We start from the raw sequence: 18,992 nt of genomic DNA, 5'->3' as shown, positions 1-18,992 counted from the left end.
TCACACGCGTTCAGGGGTCATTTGGTTGTTGCCAACAACTTGTTGGTTGGGAAATGAATTATTTATGCATTAAAACCAGCATAACTAGTACTATGCTTGGTAGAATTTTAGTTTGTTGTGGAAAAAATTCAACACACCAAGTACAGTGTTTGGTTACCAGTTTACAATCTCGCATAGAGTCAATTTTTGTATTATTTTATGCAGGGTAAAAGATGAAATAACTAAATCTGCATAACTAACGGCCTGTTAATTTTCTGAGTTGTAATATAAAATAAATTGTCAGTAGCTAGTTAAAGGTACAAGTTATCACAATCAATCCATCTGCACCAATGTTTACTCTGAATAAGCTTGCCAGGCCACCAGTATAGACGAATCATTTAGTATATACACATTTATAAATGTCTTTATATAGTCCAATTCTTAGACTCAACTCTGTATGCTGAATTCATTTCGGCTATGAACTGTTTCATAATGAATTAAAAAAGTTAGCAAGTTTCTTCGAAACAGACTGCTGAGATTCATCAAACAAATCCTCATCATTAGCATCGAAATCATCCTCATTTTCGAAAACCAAGTGCATCCCATGCTTCTTCAGTTTGAGGCCATTAAAACGTGGACTCTCTCTAATTGCAACCTGCACCCTGTCGCCTTCTTCCAACATGAATATAAAATCACTGCACTCGTGAAATCGACATAAATAAAGCTGATCTTCATCTGTATCAGGAACCTCCTCCAAGTTCAAAGTTTTCTTAAGTTTAGGTTCAGCATCACCTGGTGTGGTAACTGTTGCTTGAAAATCCACGATTGCTCGGACTCTGTGTCTGAAATTGTCCTCTACTTGTTGGTCTAGAGAGAGAACTACTCCAATGATCACACCCTTGATATCACGGTGCTTGCGAGTTGAGACGTTAGGTACTTCCTGAATAAACCAATCCGGAATGTCACTCCCTGGAACACAGAGATACTTTATATGCCTTCGAGAATCCTGCATTCAGAGTCTTAGTTAACTTGATATAAAAACGTATATATAATCTTGATGTATGAGAGTGAGAGGGAGGAGAAAAGGAGAAAGAACCTTAGAAATCCGTCTTTTTATGGAAGGTAAGCACGCGTTGCAACCGACTGTATACAACCTTACCAAAGATTTCAAGCTTTCAAGGCCAGGAATATCTATTATCTTCTTGCAATTGCTGAATTGGAGTTGTTCCAAATATTCCAGATTTGATATGCTAGCTATACGTTCCAATGCAGAGCAGTTTGCAGCATTTAACCATTCCAAACTTGAGGGAAGTTCAGGAAGAAACTTGAGCTTTCTGCAGTTCGGGATAAGCAAATGCTTGAGAACACAAAGTCCTTTCATGCTCGAAGGGAGGCTGCAAAAATCGTTGTGTCCAAGGTCGAGCTTTACCAAAGCAGACAACTTCTGGAAATCATCAGAAATCTTGCCAGAGAATTTCCATGCATGAGCATCTAGGACTTCCAAGGATGAGAGATTCAAAAATGATTCTGGAAGATTAACGCGTTTAGTGCTTTAGCCAACATGCAAGCCTTCCATGTCCAGCAGTTCATCCTCTCTAGGCTGTGGTTTCTTTCTCATCTTCAGTAGTTTTAAGTTTGAAAGCATTCCAATTTCATCGGGTAATTCTGAAACAGCAGTTTCAGCCATATATAGGTAACCCAAACTCTTAAGGCTTCCAATTGAAGCTGGGAGTTGTTGGAGATTCAAACAGTTATTCAGGTTCAATGCCTCAAGATTTTTCAAATTTCCAATGGAATCAGGCAGTTCCTTTAAATCTGATCCACTAAAAGAGAGCTCTCTCAGCGAACTTAGATTCCCAATAGCTATAGGCAACAACTCCAAACACCGGCAATCATTGAAATTCAACATCTGAAGCTTCTTCAGGTGGAAGATAGAGTTAGGTAGCTTTGTTATTGCTGTACCATCTAGAAGAAGCTCTGTCAAATATTTCCAGCCACTCAAGTCCTCTGCTAATTCTTTTAGACTCGAGCAACCAGATAGGATAAGTACTTCAAGACGTTTCAATCCGGACACATCATCTGGAAATGCCAAAATGCTGTGACAGTCCTTCATGTTTAGATGGGTCAACGTAGTCAAGCCTCCAATTGATGGATGGATCTTAACCAGTTCCTTGCATTGGTCAAGAATCAGCTTCTCCAATTGAAGTCCAGATAAATCAGGGATTTCCTTAAGTTGGCGACAACTATGTAGATTCATAACTTTCAGCTGCTTTGCCATCTAACAGATGAAGATTTTCTTAGTCATCGCCAAAAAAAAATTAAAAAAAAGAATAAATAAAGACTTGCAGAATAACCCTTTGAGATCAGTAAACAGTAAAGCCAAGAAATTAAACATTAAGGAAAAGGAGATTTTAGCGCCTAGCTAGGTAGGGGAAGACGAAGCAAGTCACACCCTAATCTCACTAGGGTGTGATGGGCACTCGACCCCATATCCGGAGCCGAGCGAACCCACAGACTTTCATTTCGTACATAATCTTTCCGGACTTTTAATCAAATAGAATGTGATAGGTAAAACTTGCTGAAACATATATATATATATATATATATATATATATATATATATATATTGTAGCTTTCAAGTCAAACAAATCTGTAATCATACGGACTTTATAACGTGATACGAAACGACATATCGGCTGATGGAGCCGCTTACTAAACCGACATACCATACCCACGACTCTGTCTGCAAAGTCTCTAACATTAACAGAACCTTTAACACATATATTCTGACTCGGCAGTTCTCCGGGAGCAAATGGAGCTTGCCCTTCTCGCTGGAACATCTTCCATAATATCTTCAACTTATCTGGCAGTACCTGCGCGGCATGAAACGCAGCCCCCGAAGAAAGGGGGTCAGTACGGAATATGTACTGAGCATGTAAGGCATGAAACACAGAAAACGAAGTCATAACCGAAGTAAAATGTACAGAAGGTGAGCACAATAACCAGAATACCAAAGTGTTGCATCTGACGTACAAGTCATACATAAGAGGTTCCGGAAGGCAAATACGACAATCAAAATGCCGAAATGCTTTGCTTTCTTTTGAAAAACATTTCCGTCTCATACACACAGAAAATCAAACACACAATTACCGCGGCCAAAAGTCCAGCGGTCACTATCACACATACCGCGGCCAAGTGTCCAGCGGTTAGCATCTCAAACCCGACATACCGCGGTCAGGGGTCCAGCGGTCAATATCACATAGTGCGGCATACCGCGGTCAGGGGTCCAGCGGTCAATGTCGCACATACCGCGGTAAAGGGTCCAGCGGTCAATATCACACATACTGGAATCATGCATCACACAAGAATCGTATATCAGGAAAAATACAGAAGGTAAGTAGCTTATCCAGAATATCAGAATACTTACTTTTCAATCACAATTGATGCATATCAAAGTCACGCAAAGGGCACAGGAACATGGTCGCCACTCCCGTCTCTGGCGCCATAACTCACCATACTCCAGAAGATTTCATAACATGTACACGGTATCTCGGAAACCGGACATATACCACGAGAACCCGGGGACCAGTCACATCATAATCCATATACACAGTAACTGGGGACGGACATATACCACAGTACCCCAGAACCGTACACGGTAACCGGAGACGGACATATACCACAGTACTCCGGAACCGAACACATCATACTTCATATACACGGCAACCGGGGACGGACATATACCACAGTACCCCAGAGCCGGACACATCATACTTCGAAATTACATACATGGAACCCGACCCCTAGACAAGGGACTCGGCGAACCATACGCACGATACATACCGGCCCGGAACTCGGTGAAAGAGATCATAGCATATATACGAGCGGATTAGTAAGAAACTAGGTGCGTATTATCAGGATATTCGTAACGGATTATTTATAACCAAATACTTATTTCGGGTACTTATATCAGATTACTTGTGTCAGGATATTTCTATCAACATACTTATATCAGATTACTCATAGCAGACTCCTTATATCGAATTACATGCTCCCATCAGGATATTCACATTAAGGAGCTTTCCAGTGACTTATGGAACGAATCAAACGGAGTCTTAGATTCATAGACGAAAGTCTTACTTTTATATCATACAAAAATAGCTCAAGTGAGACAAACGAAGGAAGTTTCGGAACTTGTGGGCCCACCTCGGGTCAAGTCGAGGTGGCGGATATAAATTACAAACATTGGACTCTATGGAGTCATCAGGTTTCAGAGAGAGCCTATCACGTCTGTACGGGTTATGGATGTTTGAACAGTTTTCCAACAAAACTTAAGGGCTATAATTCAATTGTGCTGAATGAATAGTACCAAAATTCAGACTCGCATTCCTATGAGCAGAATAACCTACGAGGCTCAAATCCGAATCTAGTACACCTAGGACATGCCAAGAGAAGAAAAGGGATAGCTTTACATACCTTTTCCGCTTTTTATGCTACTCCAAATTCAAGTTCCAAATTCTCCAAAATCTACAATTGGTCACAGATACCAAACATTAACCATAAGCCCTTAGGAGTTCAATCTTGAATTAACATTTGCCTACAGAAATTTTGGCAGCACCTCCCCTGTTTATATGCCTAGCCCAGAATTACAATTCAGCAACCAACACATCAACAACAATACCAAATATATTAACATCATTTCCAACACCAACATATGCCGTAAAACAGCCCGCACATTATTTTCCAAATTTTCCCAACCAACCAATTCGCGATATAACTATTTAATAATTTTATTTCCGCAAAGAGGTCAAAATTAACAGTAACAACATCAATAACAACATCCTCCACATTCTACAAGTTAAATACATTTGTTTTCATCCAAAATTTTCTTCAAACCCCATTCTACAATTCAACCATACCAACAAACGAATTTATCACGCTATTTTCTTCGTTCTAATCCGTTAAAACTCTAAATAAACTTGTTAACAATGAAAAAGAGCCTTATTCATACCTTAAGTGCACAGCCACCATGTCCACCCTCTTATTTTTAGTTGATTTTTAGCTCAAATCGAAGGCAACGCGACGTAGAACACTTTTCTCTTCATGGGCTTCGGGATTCGGGGCTCCGATTTTGGTCAAAAACTGGTTTTCTCTCTAGGCTCTCCTCTCTCTTTTTCTCTAGAGTTTTCCAGGTCCTCTTGGTCTGAAAATGAGGGAGATAAACTGAATTTTTCTATTAAAAAGCGTGGGTAATGGGCCTGACCCGAATTGGATTCAGGTTGGGCCGGATTTACTGTTCAACTCGACCCTCCTGCCTTAAAATGTTCATATCTCCTTATCCCGATGTTACCTATAGTCCCACGACCTACCGTTGGAAATCTATTTCAATTATCTACAATTTATATTTCTGGGCATTTTCCCAAATTCCAAACCTATAATGCCATTTTTGCCCCTCCAAGTCAGGTCATCCGAAAACGTTTTCTTAAATCGTCCTTTTGGAGGGCTTACACTCATTTTTGGCTTATGGGTCCTTCTTATGACATGCTCAACTTCAAATGTACTACCGATATATCTATTAATATGTCTTTTGTAAGGTCCCGACGTGTGGTCCCCACCTTAACTTACTGTAACGAGGGTTTTTCGTTAAATAACTTATGAACCAATTCACACCATATTGTCTCCAAATGTCGTATGTGTATATATTCTTAGACTTAGATCACCCAATATTCATCCTTAATCCTTGTTTGGCTTAACTCCTTTTCGAGCTCGTACCACGCCGTCTATGATTTTGTAGCGCGAAATTTTTTTCGGGGGTGTAACATTGACATATCCGAATGTACAAAATACGGGATATAACAATTTCAATTAAAAAGAATAACAAATGCACCTTTCCTTTGTTTCTTTTAGCTTCATAGAACTTGAAAAACCATTAGCCACTTACGTGGCAAAGCTTGTGAATTTAAGGTTGTGTTTGGTATGGAGGAAAATGGTTTCCAATTTTCCATGTTTGGTTGGTCTAAATGTTTTGGAAAAATATTTTCTCTAGGAAAACAAGTTTCTTCAAAATAAGGAATATCACTTTCCTAATTGAAGTATGGAAAATAAGTTCCATAAGTGGTGTTCTATCACACCCCAATCCTGATAGGGCATGATGGGCACCCGACTCTTACTTAGAGACGAGCGAATCCGCTGGTTCTCGTTATACTCATAATCTCACAGGACTCTTAAGTCATGAAATGAAATGCATAATGGAAGCTTTTCGAAAACATTCTTTTCATCTTTCTCGAATCAAATAAAATCTGTAATCAAATGAATCTGTAAAGTAATGCATAATGACACATCGACTTAAATAGCCGCTTACAAGACTGGCATACTATATAAATGACTCTGTCTGCAAAGTCTCTAGCATAAATCAATATACCATAACATAGATACTCTGACTCGGCAACACTCCGGAAAGAAATGGAGCTCGCCAATCTAGCTGGAACATCTTATAGCAATATCCTCTACTCATCTGTTTACACCTGCGTGGCATGAAACGCAGCGTCCACAAGAAGGGACGTCAGTACGAATAATGTACTGAGTATGTAAGGCATGAGTAACAACATAACATAAATATGAAACATAACAAGGAATAAGAGAGATAACCTGTACATCTGAATGCCTCGTAAGGCAGAGGTCATGCATGCTTAGCCTTTTAAAAAAACATTTCTATACATATACATAGTACCATGCCCGGCCATTAAGGCTCGGTGTCATATATATAGTATCATGCCAGGCCATTAAGGCTCGGTGTTATCATCATTAGCCCGCGTCCGGGGCAATATCATAACATGCCCACTGCAGTGGTGTGCACATCTACGTGCCTGCCCGGCGACTATAGCGCGGCGCGGTGTGAGAAACTACATACATATATACATAAAGCATGCATGGGAGCCAAGTAAAAGCCATAAGTATATCGGAGTGACATAAGGTCGGTAACCTCCGATTATATTATGGAATAATCATCGTCGCTTTGTCTCACCTTGAAGGAACAATTATTATAAGGTGAGACTATCAATGAAGAATAGCATTAAGAGAAAACATAGAATAAGATCATAAATCTCATAAGGCATCAATTCATATACTTTTGGAATCTTAAAAAAAACAGTCATCATCCATGAATAAAATTGAGGCATCAAGAAATAGTTCAACATTCTTATATTGTCATTGAAATCATAAACTTGGAACCTTTAAGCATGAAATCATTCTCATCATAGTCATCATAGAAATATTTTCACCCTTGACATCATCGTCGTCATTGTAAAACATATCCATCGTTGTTGTCATAAAAGCTTACGGAGTCATAAACCTCTGGTTTAGGAAATACGAAAATTTTGGAAACATTCATGAATTATTAGGAAAGGGGTTATGCCTTTGAATCATGAACATCTAACTTTTAGAAATAAGAAGGCTATGAAAACATTTATGGAATTGTAATCATAGAAATCATGCTTTTGAAAGAAAAGGACGAGCCTTAACATACCTGTTCCACCTCTTATTAGCTACGCTTATTCGTCCAAGCTCGTAAGTCTACATTTAGAAGGATTCACACTAACGTTAGACTCTTTATTGCACACTTGTTCCAAGTTTCAAATCAAACTATTCTATATTCTGCCGAAAATCGGGCAGCATCTCCCCTGTTTATATGCCTAGCCCAAAATTACAATTCAGCAACCAATCAACAACAACAATAATACCAACATCAACAACACTATTATTCATACCAATATATTCCATAAACATCCCACACAATGTTTTTCAACATACAACAACAACATACACTTTCTTCCATCCCAATCAAGGACTATAATCTCGTCAACACGCCAACAATGTTAGATACCATTTTTATATGCATAAATCAGTCCATCCACACGGCCACAACATGTTCAAAACAGCCCATAAACACAACATCTACAACACAACACTTTATGACCTTTCCTCCATAACTATTTTCATTTTTAAGGTTTGCTAGACCTTCAAATAAACTCAACATAAGAGATGGGATGAATAACATACCTTATACTTGAAGAAACCCAGCCACATCAACCTTTTCCAACACCAAGCTTAAGTAGAGGCAAGAACAATCACCTTTTACGGACTTGTTTGGCGTAATCTTGTTAAATTCTTGATTTATCGGACTATAATGTTTGGGAGATGCTTTGAGAGACTTCTAGGAAATTTTGGAATATTTATTTGCTGAAAGAAATGGGGTTTATGGGGGTATTTATACCCATCCTAGGTCGGTTTCACCGACCTCCCCATGTGGGGCCCGCTGAACTATTTTGGCAGCTTAAGGTCTTGTTCTTAAAATGGCCATAAATTTTGATCCTGATATGGTGTGAGGGCCTACGACCTACGGTTGGAAATATCTTTCAATTATATACAACTTTCATTCTTTGTGTTTTTCCAAATTCCAAACGTATAATAGCGTTTTGTCCCCTCCAAATCAGGTCATCCGAAAACGTATCTTTAAATCATCCTTTTGTAGGGCTTATACCCGTATTTGGCTTAAGGGCCCTTCTTAGGACTTGCTCAACTTCACATGTACTACTCATATATCTCTTCATATGTCCTTTATAAAATCCCGACAGGTGGGCCCCACCTTAACTTATGGTTACGAGGGCTATCATCAAGTAACTTGTTAACTGATTTACTCCATACGATCCCAAATGCCATATATATATATCCTTATACTCAAATAATATAATCTTCATCCCTAATCCTTGTATAAATTTGCTCTCCCTTGAGCTCATACTAAGCCGTCGACAGTCTTGGTGACGCAAAATTTTCCGGAGTGTAACATCCTTCCCCCCTTAGAAACATTCGTCCTCGAATGTTGCAGTATTGCTAACCCACAACACCATATTTGATTCCTTAGAACCGTTATTCTTTCCTAAGGTCCCGATTACCGTTTGCTTAGACTATAACTTGGTTCAGCTTCTTCCCATCCTCCTTTAACTTTTTCATTGCCTTCAGTCATCTTCTTTCACTTTCTTGTCCTCATGTACATGGTCGGAAATTAACTAGCATCTCGCTCTCATTTTGTTTCCATTATTTTAGTCTTGCTTATCGTACCATAACTATTCATCGTCCTGTAAGTATTCTCTTTTTCTCGCTCCTTGTTTCCCTGCTAGTGGGCAATTACCTTGTTCATATACGGCACACTCTTTGCGTTTATCTCTTCGGTACCATCTCGGGCTATCCTTTTTATACCTGTTGATCTTAGACATACACTGCATCGACTCCCTGCAGTTCATTAGTTCGGCTCCCTGTTCTTTTACATCTTGTCACTATCCCTCTTAATCTTACATTCTAAATATTTTTCCAATCATGACTTTGTCGCTAATGAGTGTAATGGTTATGTTCCTTTCCAAGGCCAGTTATATCAATATCCAAAATACGTATATACGTAATGTTTCTTTGCCATTTATTATCCTTCGTAGTCCAGTTACACTTATGACAAACTTATAATCCGAGCTCAACCTAAATCCCTGGGCTCCTGCCACAACTTTTTCTTTAGCTTCCTGCTCCCAAATCTCGCTATTCAACCCAGAAGCATAGGATTACGACAATTCTTACTCCATTACGACCCTCTTACAACATATATATCTAGATTTGATTTCTTTGTACCAGCGATCACTTTGTCAGTCGTCATTCCTTGTTAACTTTCTGATGTGGCTTTTTTTTTTACAATTATAGTTGGGCATAGCTTCACGTTGACGGTTCATGTAATTCCATAGCACATGCTCTCATGTTCAGTAGAATTGCCGATCCATGAAGTTTTTCTAATATCTGGTGAAATCTTTTATTTTCATTCGTAGGAGCAGCGTTCTTTCTTTCCTTCAAAATTTTCCAAACTATCAATCGTTGTTCCTTTTTTTTTTATAATAATCGTTATCGTCCGAAGTGTCCTTTGGGTCCATCATCCTCTCCATTATCCTTTGTGTACTTGGCTCGTAGACCTTTCTTGTTCTCTTTATTCCCCTTTAGCACACGTCGCTGCATACTTAGGAACTACGCAATTTTGCTCGATGCGAGGGGTTCAAATCATGGTCTAGAAATATCTTAGCTCATGTCGGCATGAAGCATCCTCTTCAGGTGTCTTCCATATTTGCTCCCTATGTCTACCTCGTGGTACACTTATTGTCAATTCATTTCTACGTCTTTTCGTTACCTTCACAATATGCCTACACACCTCGAACCTTGGCCTCGAGCTAATAAATCTCCTTTTATGGAGCTCGAAACGTCATAGCTCATTTCAAGTCTAGTATGTTCTTCCCCTCTTATTAAGGAGATCCTTATACGCCAATAGTCTTCGAGTACCCATCGTCTTCGATAATTATCTATCGCCCTTCACTATCTTCTTAAGGCCGGGGTTCCGTCATCGTATGGTCTGCCTTATTTATCCTCTTTGCTAGTCACACTCTTGTGTTCAATTGGAATACTCATAAGGGTATCCAATTCCGATGCCTTCTTTTCCGTCTTTTCACACCTCTGTCTTTTTATGACTAACGGTTTTCCAGACCTACAAGTTAATGGGGACATCGAGATTCACCACGCCCTTTATGAAGTCTTCGATTATACATTACTCCTTGTTTTTCTATTCCCAACTTTGCTTATAACATATCTAGAATCCTTCTTATCCTGAGTTCTTCTTCCATTTATGTCTATATCATCATCGTTTTTCATTTTTTTTCAACATTTCCATACCCTTCCATCAACTACTAGTCCTTTCGCCCGCTTAGCTCACTTACTCATAATCCTTCTTAACTACGCGTTTGTGTTGCAGCTATGCATCCAAAAAAAAATTTCGAGTGTTCTGCTACTTTTGCTCTTAGCACAGAATTCTTACGGTTTACACCCTCTCTGTCCTCGTTCATCGAACCTTTATTTCTATCCTCATTCATCGAACCTTTATCTATCTTTATGATGCTACGGCCGAGCGGTCTCCCATGCACGTTCCTTATATTTCATTCCATTTCCTTTATGTTCAAATCTCACGGTCCACACATGAATTCTTATCCCATGTCATTAATTTTCTAATCACTTGGGTCGACTCATCATCCTTGTTCTTTCCTCGATGAATAATCGGTTTCCTACCGCCAATTTGTTAAAGTATCCTTCTTACTCCCATGGTTAAAGATTTCCAGTTACTTTCCTCCTAAATACTCTTTTTTTTCTTTGATCAGCCTATTAGTATACCTTTCCTACTTTCATCCTTAGCCTTCCTTGAGTTCTTCCTCCTCAAGCACCTTTCTTCTCTTGTTATGTGTAGTATCGGCTCTGAAGTTCGTGAAATATTCCTTTAAACGCGCAAATCCGTTCTATTCTTATGTCATCTTTTGGAAAGCTTCTCCATGTTTAATTTTGACCACAAACTTATCCCTTAATATAACCTTTCAAGGGCTGGAAATCTCTTAACATCGTCGCAAGGCGTAACCATTCTTTCTCTTACTTACCATTCCTCGTCGTGGTCACTATCCTTTTAGCCCCACTTATCGAAGCCTATTCTCTGACCCCACATATTCCTCTTTTGTTCCATACTGCCACACTTTATCCAATTCGCATGCTTACCTTCAAAAAAAATTTTTTACCTAAATAGTCCCGTGATTGCCCATCGTCCCTCTTGGAGGCTTTACTCACTCATGTTTCTTACTTTTCACTTTTTCCGACATTTTGATCTCCTTACCTTCCATCTACTCACTTTCTTTCTTTTCCAAATATCGTTGTATTAGGACTTTCCAATCTTAACCTGTAGTGGAACCAGCGTCAGCTTACCCTGTAACATTTGTACCATATCTTTTGTTTTGTCCCTTGAACTCCGTTACCCTATTCGATTAATGCCTTCCATCCACCGCAACGTTGGTTGCCGGGATACACATACCCGCTCATATAGCCATGTATGGGACATCATATGCATACGTATATATATATATATATATATAATTACTACTATCTCGCTTACAAAATATTTCCAAACACTATTCAAACTCACCCAAATTCTAGAGCTATGATGCACCTTCTTTCTCTTCACCGGTTTGGTCCGCCTCGTCCTATGCGACCTCTTTAAGGTTTCTAACCACTCCGCATACCCTAACATCCTTTAGGCTACTCCAGCTTCTCATTTGTCTCTCGTGTCTAAATTTATAGGACTTTTAATACACTTCCTAGGGGGTCACCTATCCTAACATTTCTCTCACCCTAGCATGCTTAACCTTGAAACCCTGATGAAATTCGGGGTGTTAATGCTGTTATAATCTCATCCACCTCACCTTATGACCTTCATCACATAATCTAAATCAAGTTGAAGTCTTAATAAATTCCAAAACATTCTCGTAACACATCTCCCTCCTTTAACAATTACTATTGTAGCCTTTTCAATCCCCAATATTCACCTTTCACCTATGTTTATGACTACTTTTCATCCTAGATTTCTAGATTCCTGATGGTAGCAAACACACCTTCGTCGCCGTTACTTATAAATACTCGGTTATCAGCCTCTCTGGATCTCCGCTCACCATTCTTATATAATAATCTACAGCAGAACTCATTTGTCGACTTTCCCTGAATCCCCCAATAGGCCTTGCTCCTACTAAACCTCGAATGTAACCCACTTTAATCCTTCGAACTGCAAATCGTCTTTCTCACAATCATTCTTCATGCCATGCCAAATCCATGACTCCTCTAAAACAACGCATCCCACTTATTGTCTATTTAGATATTTCCTTTCCACGCTTCTTCGTGTTAGGTGTACCTAACTAAATGACCTGATTTTGAAAAACTCTGACCGAGTCTCCTTTACAATTCTTACTATCCAAAACCTGTATGCAGCAATTACCAGCAATGCCTCACAGGGCATATATATACACGACATATCCCAGCCACCCAGGGCTCCCAATTTCAGGTAAAAGAACAAAAATATCAAAACTTACCTCTGTGACTTCCCATATTATCACTCACCTTCTCCAGTCGATACTGTGCTTCTGCTGAGATCAAAGGTTAGTACAAGGGATCTCATTTCGTATTACTTGGCACTATCGCATGATCTAAGACAGAAAGAAGGTCAATGATTCCTAAATGCCCTGCAGCATCCTGTTTATAAGTGTGGCCGTCTTCAGACCCATAAACAGGACTCTACCGGACACGACTTTGCAGACAACCCCTAGGACGAACTGCTCTGATACCAATTTGTCACACCCCAATCCTGATAGGGCATGATGGGCACCCAACCCTTACTTAGAGCCGAGAGAAACCGTTGGTTCTCGTTATACTCATAATCTCACAGGACTCATAAGTCATGAAATGAAATGCATAATGGAAGCTTTTCGAAAACATTTTTTTCGTCTTTCTCGAATCAAATAAAATTTGTAATCATATGAATCTGTAAATTAATGCATAATGACACATCGACTTAAATAGCCGCTTACAAGACTGGCATACTGTATACATGACTCTGTCTGCAAAGTCTCTAACATAAATCAATATACCATAACATAGATACTCTGACTCGGCAACACTCCGGAAAGAAATGGAGCTCGCCAATCTAGCTGGAACATCTTCTAGCAATATCCTCTACTCATCTGTTTACACCTGCGTGGCATGAAACGCAACGTCCACAAGAAGGGACGTCAGTACGAATAATGTACTGAGTATGTAAGGCATGAGTAACAACATAACATAGATATGAAACGTAACTAGGAATAAGAGAGATAACATGTACATCCGAATGCCTCGTAAGGCGGAGGTCATGCATGCTTAGCCTTTTAAAAAACCATTTCTATACATATACATAGTACCATGCCCGACCATTAAGGCTCGGTGTCATATATATAGTATCATGCCCGGCCATTAAGGCTCGGTGTTATCATCATTAGCCCTCGTCCGGGGCAATATCATAACATGCCCACTGCAGTGGTGTGCACATCTTCGTGTCTGCCCGGCCGACTATAGCGCGGCGCGGTGTGAGAAACTACATACATATATATATAAAGCATGCATGAGAGACAAGTAAAAGCCATAATTATATCGGAGTGACGTAAGGTCGGTAACCTCCGATTATATTATGAAATAATCATCGTCGCTTTGTCTCACAGGCATCAATTCATATACTTTTGGAATCTTAAAAAAAATAGTCATCATCCATGAATAAAATTGAGGCATCAAGAAATAGTTCAATATTCTTATATTGTCATTGAAATCATAAACTTGGAACCTTTAAGCATGAAATCATTCTCATCATAGTCATCATAGAAATATTTTCACCCTTGACATCATCGTCGTCATTGTAAAACATATCCATCGTTGTTGTCATAAAAGCTTACGGAGTCATAAACCTCTGGTTTAGGAAATACGAACATTTTGAAAACATTCATGAATTATTAGAAAAGGGGTTATGCCTTGGAATCATGAACATCTAACTTTTGGAAATAAGGAGGCTATGAAAACATTTATGGAATTGTAATCATAGAAATCATGCCTTTGAAAGAAAGGGACGAGCCTTAACATACCTGTTCCACCTCTTATTAGCTACGCTTATTCGTCCAAGCTCGTAAGTCTACATTTAGAAGGATTCACACTAACGTTAACCTCTTTTTTGCACACTTGTTCCAAGTTTCAAATCAAACTATTCTATATTCTGCCGAAATCGGGCAGCATCTCCCCTGTTTATATGCCTAGTCCAAAATTACAATTCAACAACCAATCAACAACAACAATAATACCAACATCAACAACACTATTATTCATACCAATATATTCCATAAACATCCCACATGATGTTTTTCAACATACAACAATAACATACACTTTCTTCCATCCCAATCAAGGACTATAATCTCGTCAACACGCCAACAATGTTAGATACCATTTTTATACGCATAAATAAGTCCATCCACACGGCCACAACATGTTCAAAACAGCCCATGAACACAACATCTACAACACAACACTTTATGACCTTTCCTCCATAACTATTTTCATTTTTAAGGATTGCTAGACCTTCAAATAAACTCAACATAAGAGATGGGATGAATAACATACCTTATACTTGAATAAACTCAGCCACATCAACCTTTTCAAATACCAAGCTTAAGTAGAGGCAAGAACAATCACCTTTCACGGACTTGTTTGGCATAATCTTGTTAAATTCTTGATTTATCGGACTATAATGTTTGGGAGATGTTTTGAGAGACTTCTAGGACCTTTTGGAATATTGATTTGCTGAAAAAATGGGGTTGATGGGGGTATTTATACCCCTCCTAGGTCGGTTTCACCGACCTCCCCATGTGGGGCCCGCGGAACCATTTTGTCATCTTAAGGTCTTGTTCTTAAAATGACCATAAATTTTGATCCTTGTATGGTGTGAGGGCCTACGACCTACGGTTGGAAAGCTCTTTCAATTATCTACAACTTTCATTCTTTGTGTTTTTCCAAATTCCATACGTATAATAGTGTTTTGTCCCCTCCAAATCAGGTCATCCGAAAACGTATCTTTAAATCATCCTTTTGGAGGGCTTATACCCATATTTGGCTTAAGGATTCTTCTTAGGACTTGCTCAACTTCACATGTACTACTCATATATCTCTTCATATGTCCTTTATAAAATCCGGACAGGTGGGCCCCCCTTAACTTATGGTTACGAGGGCTATCATCAAGTAACTTGTTAACTGATTTACTTCATACGATCCCAAATGCCATATATATATATCCTTATACTCAAATAATATAATCTTCATCCCTAATCCTTATAAGTTTGCTCTCCCTTGAGCTCATACTAAGCCGTCGACAGTCTTGGTGACGCAAAAATTTTCGGGGTGTAACATGTTCATAGTTTATTGTCTCCTCCTCAACCTCACCCCCACCCCCACCCAATGCCTCTAGCCGCCGCCCCGATCCCCCATATCCACCCCCATAGTGTTTTCCTAGATTACATATAAATGCTCTTGGGATAATTTTTTAGTTACTAATCAAACACCAGAAAAAAAGCAAGAAAACCACTTATTTTCCAAAAGAACATTTTCCAGGAAACATTTTCCTTCATATCAAACAGACCCTAAAAATCACATATAGATGATTAAAGGGACATATAGTACTTCCAACTTAATAACCAACCAAACAAAGTTCTCAAAAAGGAGACCTGTTGTTCTTCCTACTTACCAACAAACAAAGTTGTAAAAAAGGAGATTGGTTGAACTAATTCACGTACCTTTTTCTGGTAGCAATTCCACTTTTTCTTCTTCCAGACGTGTGTAATCATGCTCTCCGATAAATCAAGAATCGCTATCTTTCGGGACAATAACTCTGGAGGAATAACTTGTAAAGGGCAACCTTTGCACTGCAGCCACTTCAGTTTAGCAGGTAATAGCTTGAAATTTCCAACCAATTTGACATGATTGATTTGGAGGAGTCTCAGATTGACCATGCACTGAAAAGCTCTTGTGCAAAATGTTACACCATTTTCCTTTCTACGTTGGCCAATATACCTTTTAAGTACTTTCTTCAAATAGATCCGAGATACTTCCTTGGAGTTCTGATCTTGCCTCTTCTCAAAGTCAAGCACAATACCCTCATTTTTTCTTGTGCCCTTGAATTTGTTCAAATTAGATAAAAAGGAAATCAAAAGGGGAAGCTAGAAGACAAATAACAAAAAGTAAAATGCTCAATTAAATAATGAGTGATTAAGCCAAATAACTTCAAAATGCTTCTTGGTTCCAATGAAGGTATCTTTTGGTTGCATCATCTTGTATCCATAATAAACTAGTAATACACTGAGTACTTTGTTAAACAAGTAAATTCAACTTGTATTACTAAAACAGTTACAGTTGGAAATACTTTTCAAAGTGTGCCACGATAACTTCACTTGAAAGATCATAGAAAGAAATTATACAGTAACAAAATAAAAAGTTTTTATACAAATAGATGAATTACCTGCGACAATCAACAAAATTACACTGATAATATAATTTTCTTCTATAAAAAAGGATATTTTGAAAGTTGTGTTCAGGCAAGCAACACAAGCAAGTAGAACACTTGTTTAGTCGTTTAACCACCATGTCGAACACAGGAATCTCTAGATTTCCTCTCAATGTGTATGTATGTACCAATTTCAAGTTAAACAATACAACAAATACAAAAGGTGTCAACTAGATCATAAAACCATACCTTATGGTTCTTTCGGACATCCGTAATATCGTCACGATTCCATAGTCTACTACGTTTACCAACATCTCCAAAATTCTCACGTTGTACAATTTGCCTTCCCATGTCTTTGAGCTGATCATGCATCCACAAAACATTCCCATCAACTATTTTAAGAAGCGATTTTGCTGTGAGCTCTATTATTGCACTTTCAGCGTCAAAACCACAACCTTTAAATATTGCAATTGCATCTTCCCTCTCAAGCCTTGTATTAAGAAGAAGACATGCTAAATCAAGAAAGATGCACTTTTCTTGTTCATCTAGAACTCCAAAACATATTTCCAGGACGTTTTGAAGATCACCGGGATGAATCTGTCTCAGCTTTTGCACCACATCTTGCCACTCCTTCATTCTTTTCTTGTAGAATAATAAAGAGCCAAAATCTTCCAGAGCTAGAGGTAATCCCCCACTGAGTGTTACAACTTCTTTAGCAAGAACCGAAAAGTTCTTAGGAGGCTGCTCTCTTCCAAACGCATGATAACTAAATAACGTAAGTGACTCGGACGAGGAGAGCTCTTTTACCTCAAAATGTTCGTTTACAATACTTAGGAGTAACACATTTTTATCTCTAGTGGTGATGATGACTCTACTTCCTCGGCAAAACCAGTCTCTCCCACCAACCAATACACGAAGTTGGTCTGCATTGTCCACATCATCTTGAAAAATGGAAACTGGCTCATTATTCATAGATTCCTTCATCAATTGGATACCTTTAACAGTACCATCTATGTCTGGCGAAGCACCTGAGGTAAGATCACCAATGAGTTTGCTTTGAAGAGTGGCCAAACCATTTTGTTGCATTGCAATTTCTTTAACATCTAAAATAAAGCTACATTTCTTGAAATGCACAACAAACTGATTGTACAAAGCCTTGGCAAGAGTGGTCTTGCCAACTCCTCCCATCCCGTATAATCCTAATACTATCACACCATTTGCTTTAACATTCAGTAACCTGAGCAACTCATCAAGACGAGAATGAAGTCCTACGGGGTATTTTGCCACACCTATAGGTGTATTATCGAGTTTTCCCAGAACTTTCTTGACTAGAGATTGGATTAACTCTGTTTCTTCCCTGGCACAAATATGACAATAATGAAAGTCAGAGGAGCAAGTTTCAACCCCTAGAATAAGCAAGTTGCATAATAGGGATATTTTGTGATACAATCCTATGTATATTTATGACAAATTATTTTTTGAGAATGTCTAATGTATATAGAATGTTTTCAGCATAAATGTTGTATTGATAAGCAAAATACATCTCTAGATTGACTGTATAAGAGATCCCCTAGACAAAAGCTTGCAGGGACTATATGATTTCGAGCATAGATTCACAATCATTTATAGGGTTGCTATCACACCAGAATTAAAAAACAAAAATCAGTTTTATTCTTTGTATGGAATTTCTTTGATCCTCAAAACATCTGAAACTTCTTTCCTTCAACATAGTCCACCAAATGCATGCTAAATTCTTTCTCCACTGTTTCTTCTCACACCCTCCCACCCCCCAACTACACTGGCATCAGAAGGTCAATTGTTACTTTTGGCATAATTCAGCTCATACGATCCATACTAGGAACATTTCAATAGTTGATAATAACAACACAATGCAAGAATAAACGAGCCTCCTTTGCCCGGTGTCTGATACCCGCATTGGCGCCCGATTATATCTGGATTTGCGCCGCGTAAGGCCCAATTCGGGGGGGAGCGCTCCCTACCAAGAATTTTTCCATACCTAGGGCTTGAACCCGAGACCTCTGGTTAAGAGAGACTCGGT

General features: G+C 38.8%; 2 protein-coding genes across 2 annotated transcripts; both read right to left on the bottom strand.

Annotated features, from left to right (window-relative positions):
• Window positions 1–375: 375 nt before the first annotated feature.
• Window positions 376–1,496, bottom strand: LOC132641458 (disease resistance-like protein CSA1). The gene is made up of 2 exons (XM_060358460.1): window positions 1,076–1,496; window positions 376–985 (listed from the first exon to the last, which is right to left on the bottom strand). Exons 1-2 carry the CDS (start codon window positions 1,358–1,360, stop codon window positions 467–469), a joined length of 804 nt encoding a protein of 267 aa, XP_060214443.1. The 5' UTR covers window positions 1,361–1,496; the 3' UTR covers window positions 376–466.
• Window positions 1,396–18,455, bottom strand: LOC132641457 (disease resistance protein RPV1-like). The gene is made up of 3 exons (XM_060358459.1): window positions 17,183–18,455; window positions 16,227–16,604; window positions 1,396–2,257 (listed from the first exon to the last, which is right to left on the bottom strand). The coding sequence occupies exons 1-3, from the start codon at window positions 18,119–18,121 to the stop codon at window positions 1,532–1,534; spliced, it is 2,043 nt and encodes a 680-aa protein (XP_060214442.1). The 5' UTR covers window positions 18,122–18,455; the 3' UTR covers window positions 1,396–1,531.
• Window positions 18,456–18,992: the final 537 nt, after the last annotated feature.

The sequence above is a fragment of the Lycium barbarum genome, chromosome 5 (genome assembly GCF_019175385.1).
Source record: "Lycium barbarum isolate Lr01 chromosome 5, ASM1917538v2, whole genome shotgun sequence".
Lineage (NCBI taxonomy): Eukaryota > Viridiplantae > Streptophyta > Magnoliopsida > Solanales > Solanaceae > Lycium > Lycium barbarum.
The sequence above is the reverse complement of the archived record's forward strand: the minus strand, read 5'-3'. Positions and strand labels throughout refer to the sequence as shown.